The sequence below is a fragment of the Podarcis liolepis genome, assembly GCF_965112155.1.
Source record: "Podarcis liolepis genome assembly, chromosome: 14".
In the NCBI taxonomy this organism is placed as follows: Eukaryota; Metazoa; Chordata; class Lepidosauria; order Squamata; family Lacertidae; genus Podarcis; species Podarcis liolepis.
In genome coordinates, this window is record NC_139569.1 from 47,031,880 (window position 1) to 47,055,079 (window position 23,200).

Genomic DNA, 23,200 nt, shown 5'->3' on the forward strand with positions numbered 1-23,200 from the left:
CTCTAGGAATGTTGTCATTGACTGCTCCTTTGTTTACATCCCACAAACCCTAGAGTTTTTGTTATGGAAAAACCAGGGGTTGGCTTTTGCTGTCCAACTCCCCAAGAGACTCATTCTGGCAATTCCTGCAGCAAGCTGGTGCCAAAGGCACTGATCTGTTTTCCTTGGGGCCACATCAGCAAGTCATCTGGGCAGCCTAGGACCACCACAAACACTGCCTAGGTTTGCACTGTGGGGGAGGGTCATTTTGGTGCTGGCAAAAAGCAACCCAGCCACCCCCACCTCGCAGGGGTGTTGTGAGGATCCAAAAGCAGGACCTGAACAGCTTGGAGGAAGAAGCAAATAAATAAATAGCATGAGGGAAATAATGAAGTGAAGAAACAACAATGAAATAAATTATGTCTGCCACCCTGAACCCCTTGGAAAAAGGACATAAATAAACTTGTTCCTATAACATTTGAAAGCCACCCTGGGGAAGGCTGGATTTTTCCTTCTTTTCAGGTGGGTTATAAATGCTATTATGAGCAAAGTCATTAATTGCTTTTGGTCCCTTTCAGGGTTTATTATTGCAAATAACAAGAAAGGGCTGAAATGGTGAGGCTGCCGGAGGTGTAAAGAGGCGGAGGGAACATTTTTTCATATGTGGTGTTAAAAGGGTAAGAGTACTGGGAAATGATCTATAATGAATTGAAAAAAAATGTTTAAAATTACTTTCCCAAAAAACTCAGTCCTTTCTGGGGAAAATTCAGACTGAAATTCCCCTGGTGTCAGAAAAGGTTATTTATGTAGGCAACAACTGCGGCCCGTGTCTTGTTAGCCCTGTTATGAGAAAAAAATTGCTCCTTTTCCCTTATGGGGTACCCAAGAGCCCCTATAGATTCCTTTTGTAGGTTCTCTATCGGTAGGAGAAAATAACAGAGACCAACCAGAGAATATTGAGAAGCAAAGCAGCTAGTAAGCCTGATCTTTATTGAACTGTTGCAACAGGGGGCTCCCCCCACACGCAGGAGAGAGGAGGAGGACCCAGAACAAAGGTGTGCCCATCCTTACATAGACATTTTAAATTGCCCGCCCTGGAGTCCAAGACCACCCCCAGAAACATCATACATACATCACAGAAAAGGCGGTCTACAAGAGAAATCTGAGGTCTGAGAGTTGTTTTTACCCTGTCTGCCAGGTTACCTGTTAATGGTCACTTGACTGGATTACCTAGGGAGTTTGGCCATTCTTTTGTAATGATAATAATTCCTGAGCCGGGTCACAGGCTCACCCTATTCACACCTTAAATCTGCCCTTAAGGCAGGACAGAGACAATGGGGAGGTTTCTGCATTTGCTTCGACTTTGTAGAGAAATATTTGAGGTGACTGAAAGAGTCAAAATGGCTTTAGGACTTTTCCTATGGGTTTCAGACATGTGATTTATATCTTTAAATATGTGTTTGCTTGGTACATTTATGAACATTTATTATATATTTATAAGACTTAAGAAAATCTTATAACACAACTGAAAACGCTGGCAGCGTTAAGATAAATTCAGCAGTGTAAATAAGTTTTGATGGGTGTACAGTAATAATGGAAATCCGATTGGTATAGTTTTTGTAAAATAAGAAGGATTTATGATATGTAAAATGAACCATGGTGGAAAGAGAAGAAGGGAAGTCACTGATATCTTCAGGATGTGAAATGTAAAAGGGAAAATGTAATAAAAATTATACAAGAAAAGAAACGGCGAGGCTGCTGGCGTGAAGGCGAGCGGCTCCGAAGGAGGCTGGAGGGGGCGAGCAGGGTGGCAAAGCCGGGCCGCCAAGAGCTCAGGGGGTCGGGGCGGGCCTCCACTCCCAACCCGAGAGGCGCCGCTCCGGAGACGCATCCGCCGAAGCCCGGCCGCCGCCGCCGCCGCCGCCGCCGCCCCCTCCCTGCCCGACCCGGGCGCTCTCCCTGGCCGCGTCCCGCTCACTGCGAGGCCGCCGGGGCGAGTGGGCCCGTCCTCCGAGGCCCCGCCCCGTGCTCAGCCCCTCCCGCGCCCTCCGCCGCCATGTTGAGGCAGCCGCTGCCCGGCGCTGGGTGAGGCCTGTGCGGGCCCGGGCGGCGACGGAGCCCACCGCGGAGCTGACGGTGTCGGTAAGTGCCGGCGGGGCGAGCGGGCCGGGGCGCTCGCGGCCGGGCCTGGCGCGGGGCGCCTCCCTCGGCGCCTGGCCTAGCGCAGCCGCGGCCCCTTGGCTGGCGCAGGCCCCTCTCCTCGGAGGCTCCCCGGGACTCGGGTAGGCGCGCAGGCAGGGAGGCGAAGCGGGCGGACCGAGCCCCGTGGCAGGCGCGCCGGAGCGGCGACCCCGGCTCCGCCGCCAGCCAGAACCCCATTTTGCGGCGGCGGCTCCAGGCTGGGTCCGCTCACGCCATGCTCTCGGTGGGGTTGCGGGGCTGGGGGATGCCTGCCTGCACGCCGGCCTCCCTTATGGGGCAGACCCACGGGCAGCGTGCCTCTTGCCCATCGCCATCCTCATCCGGGACCAGCCTGCGCCAGACCCGGGCAGCCTCCGTGCGCCACCCCACCGATTTGCACGTCCAGACGAGACGTCTGCGCCTTGCTCCCCCCCGCCGCCTCCGCCCTCTCCCCACTTTCGCAACCCACCCCCATTGCATTTTAATTTTTATTTTTTTGGGGGGGATCAGAATACTAATAGGGTGCCAGTGCACCTCTCCTACAGCTGAGTGCAGTCGCGTCACTTTAGGGGCAGGGAGATCGGGAAAGTGGCCCTGGAGACCTCCCGGCGTTGGAGCGGGCATTGCCCTTGGCAAAATCTCTGCCTTGCTGACCTGCCCCAGAGGTCGGGCAAGGTGTCCTCTTGTGGGGATGCCCACAGGCAGGCCAAATAGACGGGCAGGGCTCTGAATGGCTATTCAGGATGCTGTTAACAGAACCACAACGTGCCTCCCTCCCACATACTGGGATGATTTACTTGCCCCCACCCAGTTGTAGGGGTGCCTCACACTTTGGTCCCCTTTTTACCGGGATCACTTTGCGTGTTGGTTTGACTCTTGTTTTTGCTGCTGTGTAGACATTTGGACAAGAGGACACACAGCCCGCCCTGACTCCCTGATATATGCACCTGTATAACCCGTGAGTTTGCAAATAAACCTTGGTCACGCATGTGAATTTTCCATAGATGCAAAAGCAGAAATTGCAAAGCGTACTGAGCTCACATCGATTTGGCAAAGAGCTGCCTTCTCAGTCTTAAATTCTAGATCTAATAGGGTCACCCTTGCAGCGCTGCCCACTTTTGGGGTCTCTTACTCTTCTCAACCTTGACAGGTGCCTTATTTACCAGATGTTGGTTTTTCTCCTGCTCCTGTGCCCTAAGCTTCAAAATACCTAACCTGCTATCAACACCACCTCCTTCTGGGCATGTTTACTCGGTTTCTACCCCCAAGTTGCAACATTCATGCGCACTCCCCTGGGGAATTCATATGGTGAGTGCTGCCGAGCATTTCAGTTGGCCAGTGGAAAGCTCCTTGGGGATGCTAAGCTTCAGCTGATTCTCAGATTTCTTCAGAAAGACCAGTCAGGTCTCATAAAATATTTGCAAACTGGTACAAAACATGCTAAGAATCAAGTCTAGTAGATGATATTGGAACTTAATCTGGAGTAAATGTGTCTAGGGTAATTTGTTTACAATGGGTTGTATTCAACTAACTTTCACAGTAGTGCATTGAAATTAATGGATTTAATTAGTCATGGCCATTGATTTTACTGGGTCTACTCTGAGTAAAAGTTAGTTGCTGTTTTTTTTTATCAAGAGCTGAATCATTCCACACGCAGGGCTGTTGTAAGGATATTTTGGATAGACAGATACTATCACCATATTACAGACAGGGGTTGATTATTTCTTTAGTTGTTGGAGCAACTCAAGGCCACCCATGACTGAACTAATATTTAAACTGGGAACTCATGATTTTGACATTGAACCAACTCATAGCCTTACAGGGCAATCAGTGATGTGGTTCGGAAAATTTCCCAGTGCTTTATTTTTCCATAGAATACTTTCAGTTTTATTCGTTCAGTACTAGCAGCGATTGGACGCCAATTACAAATACAGCATTTGGCAAGCTTGGCAGTTTCAAAATGTTTACTGTTGTTCGCTAAATGAAAGTAAAATAAGCATGCTAAATTAGATCACTCTTTAGCTCCTGCAAATTGAAAAGTATGCTTTACAAATTACCCTAATTTGTGGTGGAAAATTTTCTAGAAGACCCACATCACTGAGCACAATCCTATGCATGTTCACTCTGAAGTATCATCTCCCCTCTCCCAAATATATATATATATTCAATGAGGCTTATTTTTAGGTAAGTGTATAGAAGATTGCACTCACTTGCTATTTATTTATTACACATATTCCACTTTCCCTCTCTGCAGTTGACCATGGGGACCTAGGCAGTCTCCCGCCTAAGCAGAGACCAGAAACTTAGCCTTAGCCTTAGCCAGGTTGCTGCATCAAATGTGTTCAAACCATGTTCATCATGGGGATCTGGAAGACTAATCACAATCTAAAGCGTCATTGCCTTGAAGTAAACCCTGCTAAAACTTATGAGATCTACTGTCGTGTGATATGTTTCGGGTCAGGCTTAAAAAAGGTTTAACTTCTCTTGCTAGAATGACATTTTTACTTAGATATTGTGAGACAATTCAACATTTTTCTTTAGGGGGGGAGTAGGGGGGGGAATCACCTTGCAATTGAATGATTATGCCAAAATGGATGTATCAGTATGTCAGGAGCAGAAAAATAATGCTTCAGGCAATGATAACAATAATACCAGAAAATGATTGTAAACATTGGCAAGTTAATTGTCTAGGTAAAGCAGTGTTTAGGTGATGCGGGTGGTGCTGTGGTCTAAACCACAAAGCCTAGGACTTGCCGATCAGAAGGTCGGCAGTTCAAATCGCCGCGATGGGGTGAGCTCCCGTTGCTTGGTTCCTGCTCCTGCCAACCTAGCAGTTCGAAAACACGTCAAAGTGCAAGTAGATAAATAGGAAGGGAGACGGCGTTTCCGTGCGCTGCTCTGGTTCATCGGAAGCGGCTTAGTCATGCTGGCCACATGACCCGGAAGCTGTACGCCAGCTCCCTCGGCCAGTAAAGCGAGATGAGCGCCGCAACCCCAGAGTTGTCCGCAACTGGACCTAATGGTCAGGGGTCCCTTTACCTAAAGCAGTGTTTATTAAATGGAGGTGTTTGGAGGTGGGTAGTTAGGACTCCACCAAGGAATGAGTATGTGTAAACAAATTTAGACATCTTATTGGTGATAGCAAGTACTCAGCAATTTCCAATAGACGGTTTTGTGACTGTGATACGAGGAGGAGGAGCTGAGGAAGAATACCCACTATGGGTTTTCGGTTGGTGTTGATGGTCTAGATACCAAAGAGCCAGTAAGCTTAGAAATGAAGTGTGATTTTCAAAAAAAATTGAGAGGTCATGAGAGCTAAGGGGTGTTATGATTATTCACTAACAGTTTGTGAGAAGACAAGTCCTTGCCCTGAAAAACTCAACACTTAGCAATTTGACATAGGCAATAGAGGAAGGAGACAAAGGTGAAGATAATAGGAAAGAACGTTGTTTGGATTTCGTTGTACGTGCTTAGGATACTAGGTTACTACTTGTCAATTTAGCTTTCAAAACAGAGCAACACTTTTTACAAGAAATGCTTGACCAGTCTGTGACTTTATCATTGAGGTTGTTCGTTTCAAACTTGCACTTATAAATGTGTTTGCCACCAGCAAAATAAGAGCCTTTCCTTTGGTAGCATTTTTAGTGTCTTCAGTCTGCCCTCTGGGTGTTTTGCAGTGTTACACTTACTCTGTCCCTCTGGTTGACTTGACGTTCGGAAAATTTAGCAAACTGACTGGTGACCATTGCTGGTGGAAAAGTTTTTGAATTGTTTCCGCGTCATCTTACTCTTTGGCAATCTCTTTCCCTCTTTAATGAAGGCATTAAAATGCCTGCTTGTTTCTTAATAGCATTAAGATTCTTCAAATCAAGACAGTTTCAAAAGTTAACAGGCAGTTAAGTCTGTGAGTGAATTTAAATTGGACAGGTCATTTGCAGTGAATGCATAAAGCTGAACTTGTAATTTCTCTTTGTGTTGGGCCTTGTCTCATCTTGATGGGACTATAACTCATAATATTGATGATGATGATGATGATGATGATGATGATGATGATGATATTAGTGTGCAGTCCTTATCTCCATTCAGCTTTTTAGTAACCTCCTAAGGTTCTTGCCATTTCCATTTGGTTGATGGGGCAATAAAACTGCACATTTTTGGAAAGGGTTAGGAGCACATATGTGAACCCAGTTGGAAAAGGGCTGTAGCTCAGTGGTGGAGTGGATGCTTTGCATGCAAATGGTTTTGGGTTCGAGTCTCAGCCATCTCATGTCAGTGCTTGGAAAGTCTCCTTTTTGAAATCTTGAGACCTGCTGCCAGCCTGTTTAAACAATAGTGAGCTAGATGAACGAAGAGTCATCTAGCATATACCCCTAAAACAAGGTATAATACAATATGTGGCATAAGCTAAGGAATGGCAAAACACAGCCCTCAGGTATAGGATTTAAATAAGGAATGAGGAGCCTGTAATCTTTCAGATATTGCTGGACTACAACTCCCATCATCCATGCCAGTGGCCATGCTGGCTAGAGCTGATGGAAGTTGAAGCCCAACAACCACTGGAGGGCCTCAGGCTCCCCATCTCTGATCTAAATAGACACACAAGGAAAAGGAAGGAGTAAGTGGGTAAAGAATATCGACCCAGGATGTGTAGCAAATCCTAGAAGGCTTAACATTACCATCCCTTGGACATTTATTATGAATTGTAGGACTGCATGGAATGTTCTTCTTTGCGTATTTTGTATCTGCAAGCAGGATACCAGATTATGATTGATGGATGCACACTTCTTCTTGGCTCTCATTGATGTGGTTTCCAAACTGAAGCTAGAGAGGGCAGTTCATAGAATATCTGAGAGATGACCAATGAGCCTCTTAAGATCCTGGTATTTAATGAAGGCAGTGAATATTTTCACTCCTGTATTTGGCATCACCATTTTAAGTGTGCATCATGCTATATTTGCATATTTTAGATTTTGCAGAGTATAATGGAAGTCTCAATAGAGCACGACGAGTAAAGGAGGGTGCTAGGATAACATAGGAGACTGAGCCAGACCACTGGTCAGTCGGGCCCAATATTGTTTAACAATTCTGGTTAGCCATGGCTTTCCAGGGTCTTGGGATGAGACTTCCATATCACCTGTTACCAAATCCTTTTAAGAGGAGATATAGGGGAATTGAATTTTTGTTCTTCTGCTGAACTATGGTCCCATCCCCATTTGTGATTGTTCATTTATTTAAATAAATGGATAAAATATTTGCAAGTAACAGTTGTGAGTGCATTTGGAACTATAGCAACACCCACAGCTCCCACTTTTCAAGCTTTTCCAGCTGTTTCATGAGGATTTGGATTGTCTATGATGGCTTTGTGATGTCTGAAATGTCTTGTTACATAGCCTGATGCATTAGGAGCTCAAATGTTTCTGTTGGTAGTGGATGCTACAATTCTCTCGCAGAGAGAAAAACTACAATCCACAGACAAGTTGTGGCTTGAGTAATCTATCCGGAAGTGTTATCTTATTGCCACAATATGAATTTTGTATCATGGACACTTTAAGAAAGTTCTATACATTGTAGTTTTCCAAATGTCATACACTAATACTAGAGAATATATAGAAATGGGACCTAAAATGATGATCATCCCGGTGAAGGAAATATTAATTTCAGTTCAGAGAAAAGGTTAGTAAGGAATGGCAGGGCAGGATACTATTACAAATATTGTATACTAGCCATGATGGCTCTGCTCTGCTTCCACACTTTGATGTGCTTGATTAAAAGGTAAAGGACCCCTGGGCGGTGAAGTCCAGTCAAAGGCGACCATGGGGATGCAGCACTCATCTCGATTCAGGCCAAGGGAGCCAGCCTTTGTCCACAGACAGCTTTCTGGATCATGTGGCCAGCATGACTAAATTGCTTCTGGTGCAACGGAACTGTGATGTCAGCCAGACTGCACAGAAACGCCATTTACCTCCCCGCTGCAGCGGTACCTATTTATCTACCGTATTTTTCGCTCTATAACACGCAGATTTTTTCTCCTAAAAAGGAAGGGGAAATGTCTGTGCGTGTTATGCAGCGAATGTGTGGTCCCTGCAGCCGAAAAATAAGGCAAAAATCAAACCGCGCTTCAGGGAGAAGGGAGCTCCGTGAGACAGGAAGCTTGCTGCTTTCCTTCATTCTGCCTCAGGGTCTTACTGCCCACCCTGCTCTGTTTCGTTGCTGTGTTTGCTCAAACGGAACAAAGAGCAGGGAAAGCCCCTCCCCTCCAGGCAAGTAGAGAGGAAAGCAGAGCGTCCAAACAAAGAGCAGGGAAAGCCCCTCCCCTCCAGGCAAGTAGAGAGGAGAGCAGAGCGTCGCTCTATCCTGTCCCTGCTCCGGAGGGAACAATGTATGTGAAGGGAAGAGAGATTACAGATTCGGCTTAAAATTCTGATTTGACTTCCTGCTTTTTGTTTTTGGAGACACACAGCATTCAAATATGCTTTCTTCCATTTAAAAGGATGAAATCCTTAAACAGTGGCTGGCTTGTGTGGGTGGGTGGGTGGGAACTTTTGCCTTCCTTTCCTCACGTTATAGCCCTCTCCTGCATTCTTAGCCTTCTGTGTTTTTCCTTCCCTCCCCACTTAAAATGTGGTTACAAAGCATGGATCCACATGGATCCTCAGGATCTTTGCATTGGGTCACCCCAAATTCACCATCAGAGCACACAGCATGTCCATGGCTACAGCCTGCCCCCCCAAAATCACACACCCATTGTTGCCTGGGGCTGCAATGGTGCAAAAACGTGGTTACAAAGCATGGATCCACATGGATCCTCAGGATCTTTGCATTGGGTCAGCCAAAATTCACCATCAGAGCACATAGCATGTCCATGGCTACAGCCTGTCCCCCCCCAAAAAAATCACGCACCCACTGTTGCCTGGGGCTGCAATGGTGCAAAAACGTGGTTAAAAAGTATGGGTCCACATGGATCCTCAGGATCTTTGCATTGGGTCAGCCAAAATTCACCATCAGAGCACATAGCATGTCCATGGCTACAGCCTGCCCCCCCCCCAAAATCACGCACCCACTGTTGCCTGGGGCTGCAATGGTGCAAAAACGTGGTTACAAAGCATGGATCCACAGGGATTCTCAGGATTTTTGCATTGGGTCACCCCAAATTCACCATCAGAGCACATAGCATGTCCATGGCTACAGCCTGCCCCCCCCCCCAAATCACGCACCCACTGTTGCCTGGGGCTGCAATGGTGCAAAAACGTGGTTACAAAGCATGGATCCACAGGGATTCTCAGGATTTTTGCATTGGGTCACCCCAAATTCACCATCAGATCACATGTCTGTGGCCACAGCATGAAGCACAAAAATGATACGTCCACTGTTTCATTCAGAATATTTTTTCCCTTGTTTTCCTCCTCTAAAAACGATGTGCGTGTTATGGTCAGGTGCGTGTTATAGAGCGAAAAATACGGTACTTGCACTGGCATGCTTTCGAACTGCTAGGTTGGCAGGAGCTGGGACTGAGCAATGGGATTACCGTTTGCTGGAAACTGCAGAAGGGGAGAGCGCTCAAGCTTGGGTCCTGCTTGCGGGTTTCTCATGGGCCTCTGGTTGGCCACTGTGAGAACAGGATGCTGGCCTAGATCCAGCAGGGCTTCTTAAGTTTTTACCCCCTTGGCTCAGCGCTCGGGGGGGGGGAACCATCTGCACCACCCTAAACCTGGTGCTGAAGCTAGGAAAAACTTATTGATAAGTGACTGGGTGGGAGGCTGTAGTGTGATCTCGGGTGAGGCTGCATTTAAGATGCTCTTATTTGTTATTTAATTTGTAAATAAATAGTACTTATTGCAGGATGACCAGATGAAATTCTTCATCAGAAGATAATGGCCAGCAGAGTAAGAGAGCATTAAAGAAACATTAGACAAAATCATGTTGGCTAACTTATTATTAGCCTTGACACAGTAGACTACAGTATCCATATTTAAAGTCAATATACGTCTCAGATACTGGGGGTGAATAATAATGGATGGCTGTAACTATTGTACTCTTTGCTTTTGAGCTCCCAAATGACGACTAGTTGACTATTGTTGGAAACGGAACACTGAATTGAGCTTTAGTTGTAACAAGTGCAGTTTTTAAGTATAACAAAAGTTTTAGAAGTGAAATTAAAACTGCCCATAGCTTTATAGTCCTGGTTCAGATAACCCTGAAGTCCATGTTTTGTAGACTTCGGAACAAGCTCGGCTTACACTCTTATGCGTAACTTTACGGTCTGTTTATTTTTTGCACAGCCTTTCCCAACTTGATGTCTTCTATATGTTTTGTACTCCAGTTCCCATCAGCACTAGTCAGCCTGACACTGGCCAGTGGTCAGTGATAGTGGAAGTTGTAGTCCAAAACACCTAGAGAGCATCAAGTTGGGGAAGGCTGGCTTAGCAGAAACCATTATTTTCTGTGATGTCTGAGTTGGGTTTCCTGTCTAAAGCACTGGAAACCATGGATTTTCTGAACTGCCCAGTCTTTCTTACCCTTAGTTCATAGACTGTCGCTCACCGACACCTGGGATGATCTTCTGTGCTTCCTAATCTTTGCAGTCTTTGGTCGACACAAGAAAGCTATTTTCCCATCACAAGGAATCTTTTCAGACCCTTTCAAATACATACCTGCATTCATCCCAGTCTTGTGAAGAATCATTAATTTGGGGTAGAGCACAGTACAGTGTGGCTTAGGGTATTTTTCACACTTCAAGGCTTCCAACAGCAAAGTTTTTTTTTAAAAAAAGGAAACTTGCATAGAAACCATTAACCTTTCTTTATGAATCATCTGTGGTAGGCAAGATTCCCTAATGTAGAGTTTTTCAAACTTGTAGCTTGTATGTTTCAGTGAGGTGGTCTGCAGAAGAATTGCAGAACAGTCAAGTACATCTATATTTGGCCCCATGCTTGTTTTTTCCCTTTCTCACAGTGCAGATGAAGGCTGATTTCACCAGGTTTGGCTGTATCTAACAGCTGGCAAGACTCTTGCTTAAGGCCTGTGGTTTTCAATGAATTGTAGAGTTTGAAGTCCAAAATATGAGGTGGTGCAGGGGTGGTGCCTGGCTAATTTTGAACCCTGCGCTGCATCCTGGCCTAGCACTCATGATTTTCATAACAAGGCACTTTTTTAAATACTAGTTCTGCCTGAACATGGATCATCCTGGGCCCTGTTCTTGCTAGTTCATCCATTTTTACAGTGAAGCAGCATGATCTTGGACCAGTCAATCTCTCTCAGCCTAACCTATCGGAAATGGTGGTTCTGAAGATAAAACAGGATGGTCCTTACATACGCTAATCTAAGCTCCATGGAGAAAGGGCAGTATATAGATGAAATCTGATTCTGTCTTTGCCAGTTGGGTTTTCTGCTATATTAAAATGAAAACATTACTTGAAGGTGATGCTTCTCATATTGTAGCAGCTGACACACTCCTTGAAGCATTTGAACTGATGTCAAGAGAAGCGTGTCCAGCAGTCTTTGCCAACCTGGTGCCCTCCAGATGTTTTGAGTTGTATAGGAAGATGCCTTATATCAAGTCAGATAATTGGTCCATCTAGCTCAGTATTGTCTACACTGATTGGCAGCAGCTCTCCAGGATTTTAGGCAGGGTTCTCTCTCAGCTATACCTGGAGCTCCCAAACGCCCTGGAACTTGTACGTTTTGGCTCCCAAACGCCGCAAACCCAGAAGCGATTGTTCCAGTTCTTTTGGAACCCGAACGTCTGACGGGGCTTCTGATTGGCTGCAGGAGCCGCAGTTTGGTTTTCGAACATTTTGGAAGTCGAACGGACTTCCGGAATGGATTCTGTTTGACTTCCAAGGCACGACTGTACTAGGGATCAAACTTGGGCCCTTCTGTATGCAAAGCAGGGGAGCTACAGTCCTTCCTGTATCAGCTGGGCAGCCAATAGGCAATGTAGACTTAGCCCCTGTTCTGGCTGGGGCTGGTGGGAATTGGAGCCCAAAACATCTGTAGGGCACCAGGTTGGCAAAGGCTGGACTTTAGGATACCATACCCAGGTGCTCTTGTGCTATATAAAATGGCATGAGTTTTAAGTTCCAGCTTCTGCAGTTGTATTTGGCTTCTGCAGCAGGAGAATGGGAGAGTTTCCCCTTTAACTTTATGTGTTGTCACACTCGACAGCTTTGGAGGGCACGTCACAGAAAGTGGACTTTGCTCTTTGTATGACCTTTGTGCAGTCTGGAGCAAAATAATTATTCCCTTATATCATCACCCTGTGTGTGCAACCCAGAAAGGCATGAGGTAAAGAGAAGCCATCGCTGTGAACCTTTCTATCAGCCAGGAAGGGATTGCTCTAATGCGTATTTTGGCACTGTTTCCCCTGGTGGCTGTAGACCAACTGCAAATAATCAGTTTATGCCACACTTTAGTCCCTTTCCCTCCTTGGCTGGGCTTGCTGCAAGAAACGTACCAACTGTAACAACAAAAAAAGCAAGGCAGCACCTGGTAAACGACACAAGAAGAATGATGAGAACCTCAGGGTGCCAGCAACACAAGGTTGTTTGTTTATTATATAGAGGGAACCTGCAACAAAGTGTTGCAGTGTATCCTCAGCCCTTAACAGGAATTCTCCTGTTCAGAGCTCTAGCCAGCCTGAAAAGATGCCTTGCAGTGCTGTTCAGGGCTTGTGGTATGTGGGGGAGCTTTTCTTTCCCACGCTCCTCCTTTCCCTCGCCATACGATAAAAGAGCTATTAGCCCTGAATTTGGGCACTTTTTTGCTATGATGTGCGAAGATAGAGGGGGAGGAGATTCTGGAGAGCAGGAAAAGGAAAATATATACCGTTTCAGCCGACCTGAATATAAGCCAAGGCACCTAATTTTAGCACAAAAAACTGGGAAAACTTACTGACTCGAGTATAAGCTGGTTCACCACACCACAAATCTGGTGGTGGCGGCTCCTTTGCGGGCAGCGGCGGCGGGACCAGCTGCAAGAAAGGGCTCTTTTCGGGCTGCTCGTCCCTCCTGCCGCCACCTCTGCCACTCGCAAGAGCAGGCATAGGAGCCGTGGTTGGGAGAGGCCTGGCTCGTCCCTCCGCCTCCACTGCCCGCCTTGAGTATAAGCCGAGCGGGGTTTTTTCAGCATAAAAAATGTGCTGAAAAAGTCAGCTTATACACGAGTATATACAGTATACTGTTTTTGTTTTCCCCTATACTGAAACCTCCCTGTATGGTGCAGGTATGAGATTTTTAAAAAAATCTCATGGCATTTCTTGCGCCCCCTCAGGATACAGTAAGCCACTTCCAAGTGGGGTAGCTGTGTTTGCCTAAAGATAAAGCTTCAGTGGTCTGGAGCCTATTTGCATCTCTTAATGTGGGTTCTAGTCCACGAAAGCTTATGCCGCAGTATTTTCCTTTCAGCTGATGCACTCAACTTTCAGTAACTTCTGGAACCCAATGAGCGTCCTCAAGTCCTCACACAACTGGGCTTTTTGAGCCTCTTTCCCCCTTTTAATTTACAAGTATTCATTTCTGCATACCTGGGGAGGCCCCTTGACTGTGCATGAACCTTGTCTGTGGACTGTTCAACTGATAGGCACTGGACCAAGACGTTTTGCTATTAGAAAGAGTGGCATATTTCTCACACCCCTGGGTTATCATTATTTTTAGTATATAATACTGCATCACGATCTGTAGAAGGAAAATCATAGGCTTTGGGTTTTGAGTATCAGCAACAACAGGTAAATCCCCTTCTGAAAATTTGCAGGGTTCCCTGCCCTTTTCTTGCTGCAGCTGTGTGCAATGGGGAGGAAGTTAGAAAAGGCGAAGCATGCCTCAAGGAGACTGCTTGTGGTCTGTTCATTATAAATATAACACCTTTCATTCCCATTCTAGAAAGTGTGGGTGTGTCGTCTTCTGAAAAATCATCTGGATCCCTAGAGAAGCCTTCTCTAACACAGGGCCCTTCAAGATGTTTTGGGCTACACTCCTATCATCCCCAGCCAGCATGGGCAAGGAATGTTGCAAATAGTAGTCTAAAACATCCAGAGAGAGAACCAGGTTGAAGAAGTTTTCCGTAGAGTATAGGAACTACTAATAGAACCGTATGCATGTTTCTCTACTGTTTCTAGAACTCAAATCTTGACATTTCTAGAAAGAAAGGTAAATTCAGAAAATGCACACCGAGAATGCTTTTGACAATGTTTTGCTTTTTTGTAGTTTTCATCATGGGGGACATGAAAACCCCAGACTTTGATGACTTGCTGGCTGCTTTTGACATTCCTGACCCAACCAGCCTTGATGCCAAGGAAGCCATTCAGACAGCTGGTGAGGAGAACGAAAACCATCTCAAGCCGTCTGGGATTTGTATAGATGAAAGCGCATCCTTGTCCCACGCAGCGCCAGCTTCTGACATTCCAGTTGTGAGTGTCATTGTGAAGAACACGTGCCGACAAGAGTCATTTGAAGCAGAAAAGGAAGGCAACCACCTAGGACCAGGCCTGCTGCACAATGGATTCCGGGGGTCTGAACTTCCCCTGGAGACTCACAATTATGGGAAATTTGATTCCACTTTCATCAATGGTGATGGCTTGAGGAACTATCCTGAAAAGTTGGAACAGACAAAGTCAGAGCCCTTACCAACATTCAGTCAGTTCAGCCCCATCTCCAGCCCTGAGCCGGAGGATGCACTCAAAGAGAACAGTATTGTAGATAAACCCAAACATGTCCAAACTCCCTATTTTCCACCGCATCCAATGTATATTCCAACTGGGTCATCTGTGTTAGATCTGCTTAGTAGGACCTTGCCAGAACCAGAGTTTAGTAGGTTTATGTCAACTGGGCCATCGCTGCTAGATCTGCTTAGTAAGAAGATAGCAGAACCCGAGTTAAGTATGTTTGATCAATACTGTAAAAGAGATCCAAAGATAGATATGCATGAACTGCAAGAAAGCAGGGTGGATGCTAGCAAGAGGGAACGCGACAAGAGCCCTGAGAAACGGGAGGGCCCTGTCAAAGACCTTGTGGACACCAATAACTTCCTCAGCGAAGGGTTGCAGCTTGGCAATTTCCATAGCAATAACTTGGGGGAAAGTAAAGGATCTGTGCCTGAAATGAACTACTCCTCTTCGTCAGTTCCACCTCGCCAGCGTATCAAACCTGCCCACTCCAAGCTCTCATCCTGCGTCGCTGCACTTGTAGCCCTTCAGGCCAAAAAGGTTGCAGGCATCTCAAAGGAGGACCAGGGAAACCTGACGAAGGAGTCTTCTGGGCCCTTTAAAGATGGCATCAAGGGAAGCCCCAAGATGCCAAAGTCACCAAAGAGTCCCAGAAGCCCTCTTGAGATGGTGAGAAAAGTCAGCAAGCAGCCTGAGTCTCCCCGGAGTGTATGCAGTGACAGCAGTAGCAAAGGCTCACCTTCTGTGGCAACTGGTTCACCCCCAGCAATTCCCAAAGTCAGGATCAAGACTATTAAAACCTCCTCTGGTGAAATTAAAAGAATGGTAACAAGGATCCTGCCGGAAGACGATGACTTGGGCAAATCTCCTCAAGAATCACCCGTGGAAAGTTCAGCAACCGAAGAGTTTGTGAAATCCTTCCCTTCACCAGAACCAAATGCATCCATGGACACTGAGTCATGCAAGGGCTTTGCTAAAGCCACTGCTCAAGAGGCAAACCTAGCAAGTCCCCACGTTGACAGTATGAGTGCAGACATTCCTGTAAGCAGCACCCCTGGTGCACCCCTGCTGGCAAACAGCAGCAGCGGGACAATAAAAGTAGGTATTGTGGGACAGCCGTCAAGCAAGAAGCAGCAGCCGGGTGTGGTGGCGCAGCCCTGTAACCCTGCCAGCCTCCTTCCTAAAGCCGTGCACCTGGCCAATCTCAACCTGGTTCCCCACAGCGTTGCGGCTTCTGTGGCGGCGAAATCTTCCGTGCAGCGGCGCGGCCCGTCCCAGCTCACGCAGATGTCTGTGCCGCTTGTGCACCAGGTTAAGAAAGCCGCTCCTCTTGTCGTCGAGGCATTCAACAAAGTGTTGCATGGTGCCAATCCTGTGCCAATCTATACTCCAAACCTCAGCCCTCCTTTTGACAGCAGTATTCACTTACCTGCGTCTGGGTATTGTTGCCTGGAATGTGGCGACTCGTTTGCCTTAGAGAAAAGCCTCACCCAGCATTACAGCAGGAGAAGTGTCCACATTGAAGTCATGTGCACTCAGTGTTCAGCAACGCTGCTGTTCTTCAACAAATGCAGCTTGCTCAAGCATGCGAGGGATCACAAGAGCAAAGGCTTTATCATGCAGTGTTCTCAGCTGTTCATGAAACCCATTTCCTTAGACCAAATGTTTTCACCTTCTCCAACAAGCTCTTCAACGTCTTCGACATCTCAGACGTCACGGTTGCCCCCTCTTCCGCAAAAGACTTGCGCTGCGCCGGGAAGCGGGACTGGGAGCTCGACAAATGCTCAGCCGGCTTTGCCCCTGTATGCGGACCCGTTGAGACTAATTCGTCACGGATTAAAGTGTTTTGAATGTAATAAGCAGGCACTGGACTATGTTGCCCTAGCAGCACATTATCAGAGAACCTCGGAAGATAATGAGGGACTGGTAAGTCACTTCCTAAATAAAGATCAGAGCTATTTTCTGTTGGGCCTAGATTAAAAACAGCCAGACACTCCAAACGTACATTAAGATAGGCACACGAGATTAGTTAACTGCATCTTTCCACGTTCTTGGGAGCTATACACTATGTGCAAATCTAAGAAAAGTGGCAGGTGACTGAAAAGAGTGTGGAGATGGTGATCTATATGTGTGATTTAAGATGATTGAATATACAGCATAAACCATTCAGTGCCAGAAATAAATTGCTTCATCCCCTCAAGTTACTGAGGGAGACAAGAAGAGATTGATGTATTTCAAAGCTATTATTATTATTATTATTATTATTATTATTATTATTATTGTATAGATTTATTTGTCTAGGGTTTTTTTTAAGTAGCTTGCTGTGCTCCATTTGTTGGCGACGTGAACAGCCCATTTCTGGCCAGTGTTCATTCAAAAATATTAACTGGACCTAGCCTTCGGTTCTCTGCCCAATGACATGTAGATAATTATGCAGATGGAAGACTGTGGTCTAAAATAACATGTTTGCATAGCAGCCAATGTGTTGTGTGTGTCCCCTCCTGGTCCACACACACTTCCCGTCTTCCTCCTAAGTGGAAGGAGCTTTGTTTAGCCGTCCAAATTGATCAGTTGACAAACCAATTTCAAACCATAGTTCCTGAAGCAGTCCTGTTTAAACTAACCATAGTTAAAATTAACCACGTTTCTGAGTCTGGACAATATAGCGAGCTGTGATTAATCAAAGACATAAGTGGAAGCTTTGAAATGCTGCCTCTTTGACTGAAGGGTAGAGACACCATGCAAGCCTGAGACTCGCTGCAGCTTGTTTCTGCTTGTTCATGTCACATGAAACTTTGGTTTAGTGTGACATGCAGGTATGTTCCCCAGGAAATATTTACCTTCTTTTAGACCAAGAATGCAAAAGGTTTCTTTAAACTAATGGTTTTCTGAACACTTCCCCTCTTACCAATGCTGCTTCGTACAAGAAATGAATCTGAAATATGTTGCTACTTTAGTATACAAAAATTGGATAAGCAAGAAGCAAAATAGCAGTTTTGGCACCAAAGTTTTCAGCTCAAAAGCTGTAATACTTAGACAGACTGCAATCCTTGGCACATTTACATGGACATAAGTTATGTTGAAAACAGTATGTGATCATTCTAAGTAAAAGTGATCAGGACTGTTAAGAACACAGTTAACTCCGATTCAACATTTTACATCTAAATGAGCTGTTGACCTATTTATCGGTTGTTTTTGTTTTTATTATATATTTTGTGATTTATGTTGTAACTCCCGTGAGACCTGCAAGTATAGGACAGTATACAAATTTTAATAATAACAACAATAATAAATGGCAGGGCACCTCATCACACTTTCACTTCCTATCTTCATCTGCTGCTCTCTAGATTGCAGAATTGTTGAAATTCACAAAACAACCTTGGTTGTGTAATTGCACCCCATTGGCCATTGAGGATGTTTCAACAGCAATTTCCCCCCCAGCAATACCTTTACTTACCGGTACTTATAATCAGCAGTAAAATTGAAGAGGAAAGCGAAATGAAACGAAATGAAAATTCCATCAACAAGCTTTCTGTCGCCCACTCACCTGCTGCATGCCTTTTGCAGCATTATATAGGCTTGCAATTTAGTTTTGGAGTAATGGGACTATTAATTAACAGCCATCTCCATGTTCTAACTCCCTTGCTTTATTTAATAAGCTGCATGTTTTGAAAGCCCTTGGGATTGAACTGTTGAAAAAAATAATGAAAAAGGTAGGAAGGCTTTGGCATTAAAATATTGAAATAAATTTCCTGTTTAATCCAATAAACTTCATTACCCTTTTCAGTTCTGTTGGGCCCATGCAAGGGGTCAAGTGAAGTGTATGCTTTTTACATGTGCAAGTACATCAGCTGAGCAGGCTGCCACTGACTTTGTTGTTCTGACATCATCCTGTGATGTCATAAAATCCCCAGGAGCATTCTTGGAAGTATTTCACTGGCACAGGACAATGAGTTGTATTCAGCTGGCTTTTACTCAGAGTAGTCTTTTGGCTAAGGTTATTGGTAGTGTTTTACTTAGAGTAAACCTATTGAAATTAATAACTAAGCCTAGCTTAGGTCCATTAATTTTAGTGGATCTGCTCTGAGTAAAAGTTAGTTGAACCCAACTAAATTCCTAGCTGCTTATACAAATACTACTGTGAGGGAATCGGCACCCATGTCCTTAGCACAATTAATTGGAATTACCACATTTACTCGAGTTTAATGCACACTTCAATTTTCAGAACCTTTAAACCAAAAAAAGGATTTGCTGGCAAATGTAAATGTGCCATCGAATATAATGCACACCTTAATTTTCGCAACATAATTTGGCCAAAAGTAAGTATTAGATTTGAGTAAATATGGTATGTCCCATGGATTTCAGGCACTAGCTTTCTGATTTTGGTGTACTTGTGTTCACAGTCTTCAGGTGTGCTGACTGAAAAATCAGTGTGCAAAGTCTCTAGTTTCAACGGCTCAGTGAAAAGTGATGTAAAGTTCCAGGGTGCAGTCTTTACTGATACAACCCAATTTATTTTTTTAAGATCCTTAGATGTGTCAATTCTACAGTGGTTAATGGCTATTCTGTATTGGAAACCATCGGCTAGGATACTGGGGCTGACTGGAAATCTTGACAGTTCCTTGAATCCTGTTGGGTTTTGACTCAGAGTTGTCTTGGCAATCACAGCTCCAGTTCTGTGTAGCTTTTGTAATAGGCGTTTACACAGTTTGCTTTATTCTTAACCCAGTTGGTTGTTGCATTTTTGTATCTTCTGCCCTCCGCCCCTTCTGTTCATATTTGGGAGAGAAATCACAAAGCCTGCTTAGCCCAGTCTGTAGCCCAGGCATCCCCCAACTTATGCATGATTGCATATAGTTGTGTGGCCCATGGGGTGTTTTGAGCCACCTGTTACACACAAAGCATGGAGAAACCACATATAATTTATTTTAGCTGACCTCCACATGGCTGCTGCAACACGTTAATTAATCCTCAGGTTGCCAGCTGAATGCAAAATTATTTCCCAATAGCCTATACATGTGTAGTCATGTGGAGATGTCATATTTGGAGTTGAGCGTTCACTTGGAATAAGCCCAGCAGTGGGAACAGATACAGTTCTGGCTTCCATCTTAAGTGCTATATGCTATATTGGGATTTTTTTGTTCTGGCACCTCTCAGGTGGGCGCTATTGCCATTACAATGGAACCTCGGAAGCTGAACGCCTGTTAACTCAAATGGTTCGGCTCCCGAATGATCGGAAACCGGAAGTGATTGTTCCGGTTTTTGAATGATTTTCAGAAACCGAACATCCAGCACGGCTTCCAGTTGGCTGCAGGATGTTTTGGAAGTTGAATGGACTTCTGGAACGGATTCCGTTCGACTTCCAAAGTACGTCTGTATAAGAGAGCAAGGGAGGTGCTTGTGACGAGTTCTAGCACCTCTTTTTCAGGAAAAATTGCACTGGTTTTACCTGTCTTATTTTGGGGGATTTATTGTAGTTACCAGATGCTTTCTGTAACCACTTCAGCCCCTTCAAGGTAGGGAGTTGAACCAGTAACTGTTGAGGTTCATGCCAGAAAAGAGTTAATATTGACAATGCTAGGTGGTAGAGGAAGTAACATGCTCAAAATTGCTATTGGGGAAAATCCATCAATACTCATTTGTAGCTGTGCACTGGTAGGGGCAGCAGTATTGGGCAGCGCAGACAGGGTGGTGTCGCTCACCTGCCTTTCCATCGTCAAACATCACTGCCAGCTCCTAGCAGCCTTTCTCAACCTGTGGGTCCCCAGATGTTGTTGAACTACAACTCCCATCACCCCTAGCTAGCAAGGCCAGAGCTCAGGGATGATGGGAGTTGTAGTCCAACAATATCTGGGGACCCACAGGTTGAGAACTGCTGGAGATGAGAAACACTACCCAGCCTGTACTGTGCTGCTGACCAGTACCGATCTCTGTCAATAGTACCGTGGGACTTGCTGTACTCTGCAATGCCTCAGGTTACTCCAGGACGACCCATCCTGCAGCTATCCATCACGGGCTTCTCCCAATCCCTTAATGTCCTGCTTTGGGCCCTTTTAAAAAAGCACTTAACTTTGCTATTCAGTGTAGCCTCATTATGAATCCCAGAGCTCTTGCTGGCTACTTATTTATCATATTATTATTTATTAAGTTTCTATACCACCTTTCATCCAAGGATCACAGTGTGGTTTACGATATCCCAGCTTCTGCTGGGACAGGGACAGTGTAACACTCCCAGTTACTTCACCATAATTAAGGGGCAGGAACTGAGGGGAGACGTGCTCTTCTACTCAGATTCTGCTTGTGGCAGCGTTAGAAACTCAGATATATAAGCCAGGCGCCAAATTGTTCCTTTAACCAACAATACAATCGCCAAGTCATCTAGTTGCCATTTGGGGGCAAGACGACTCTAAAGTCTTATTTTTCAAACGATGGACTGACCATGATGGATTCTCAGTGAAACATCTGGCTAGTTCAGATGACGGCCTTGAGCTAGATTAAGAGCTTTGAGATCCTTAAGAAGTAAAACCACTTGATCCAGGGACAGCCCACATTCTGTGCTCATTTTGGTTCCAGAAATTCTGATTGTGCAGACAAAGTATAGTGGATAGAATTCTACAGAACGTGTTGCTAGCATGTGAAAACAGTCAAGATTCAAGGATCCCCAGGCATGCACATCCAGATGGTGGAGACTTCAGGTGCCATCCTGGCACCTGGGCATCTTCACTTGGTTGCAAGTGGCCAATAGCCAGGTGCCCAAAGTGCCTGGCACCAGGTGAATTTTGAACGCTGGCTTGTGGGCTTCCCATAGGTGTCCAGTTGGGCGCTGTGAGAACAGGATACTGGACTGGATGGGTCACTGGACTGATCCAGTAGGCTCTTCTTACCTTCTTATTAGCAGGTTTGCATTCCCCCACGTCTCCTTACGCTGCCAGATGGCACTGTGGTTAATGCTCACCAGCATTGCCTGTTAAGCAGCGTTTTAAGCCTAGCTTTAAAACTGGTTACAAAACCTTTTGTAAAAGGAACCCCTGTTGGCATAACGAATGGCTAATGTTGCTGCTGATATAAACCTCAGCAGTGGTGAACAGCGGATCAGCTGGGGCGGAAGACAGTGGTGTAACTCGTGCTGGAGAAGAAAAGACCAGGAGAGGACAAAGCAGCATGCAGCCTTCCATTTTATTATATTTTTTATTGCATTTCTGCCCCTGCTTTTCTTCAAGAGGTTCAAGGTGGCATAGGTGGTTCCTGCGCCCGTTTTATCTTTGCAGCAACCCTGCGAAGTAGGTTAGACTGAGGACGACTAGCTTAAGGTCACTCCATGAGCTTGATGACTAAACCCTGGCCTCCCGGTTCCTAGTTCAATACTCTAACCCCTACACCTCATCACCCATATTCTTTGTACACCTGGAGCCTTTACCCCATTGGCTTTTAATTGAATCATTATCCCGAACTAGTAACTTTGAATATATTTTTGTTAAATTTCAGCAAAGATTTCCAAATGTGAGACAAAAATATTGGTTTTGACCAGTTTCCTGTTCAGGCTCGGCTTTACTATTTCTGACCTTTTGAAGGTGTCTCCTGTGCTGTGGTGGGTGCACTGTTGTAGAAACACTCTAATGTGCAGATTTCTGTGTCAGGCTGGCATGTGATATATTCTTGTAACTCTGTAAGAGAAGCCATCAATTTTCCCATTGTAAAAACTGCAAATAACCCCAAACCCCTGAAAACAGATTAGCACCGCTAAAGCGGCAGTTAGGGCATTAATCAGACTCTCTGACCTACAGGGAAACACAACAGCAACCTTTATTGTGTTGATTCATAGCCTACAATGACAAGAGCAGCCAGGTGGCACCTGGGTAGCACCCACCATTCCAGTGGGCAATTCCAGGGCCCCCAAAGTTTTGCATACGCTGCCTTTGTATTATTGGATTTGAGGAGCCTATCTACAATTGCTTTGCAGAATTTGATTTTCTAGAATTGCACCGTACATGATAGAATCCATCTTGAATCTTCCATAGAAACAGAAAATACCACCTTATACTGAGTCAGACCAATTGGTCCATGTAGCACACAGTATTGTCTATTGCACTGACTGGCAGTGGCTCTCCAGGGTTCCAGCCTTTACCTGGAGATGCCAGGGATTGAACCTAAGACTTTTTACTTGAGTGGGTGAGAGCTGAGCTGGTCAGATGGGCGGGGTACAAATATCATCATCATCATAAGTAAGGTAAAAGGACCCCGGCCATTAGATCCAGTCGTGACCGACTCTGGGGTTGCGGTGCTCATCTCACTTTATTGGCCGAGGGAGCTGGCGTATAGCTTCTGGGTCATGTGGCTAGCATGACTAAGCCGCTTCTGGCGAACCAGAGCAGCGCATGGAAA

General features: G+C 45.5%; 1 protein-coding gene across 3 annotated transcripts in view; it reads left to right on the forward strand.

Moving 5' to 3' along the window:
• The first annotated feature begins 1,789 nt into the window (after nt 1–1,789).
• The window catches only part of ZNF592 (zinc finger protein 592), a 45,391-nt gene continuing 23,980 nt past the window's right edge, over nt 1,790–23,200 (forward strand). The window contains exons 1-2 of one of the 3 annotated variants that reach the window (XM_083475576.1): nt 1,790–2,121; nt 14,361–16,744. In XM_083475576.1, coding sequence (XP_083331702.1) covers nt 14,369–16,744 — 2,376 coding nt within the window. In that variant the 5' untranslated portion in view covers nt 1,790–2,121; nt 14,361–14,368. The other 2 variants (XM_083475577.1, XM_083475575.1) reach the window with 2 other exon arrangements.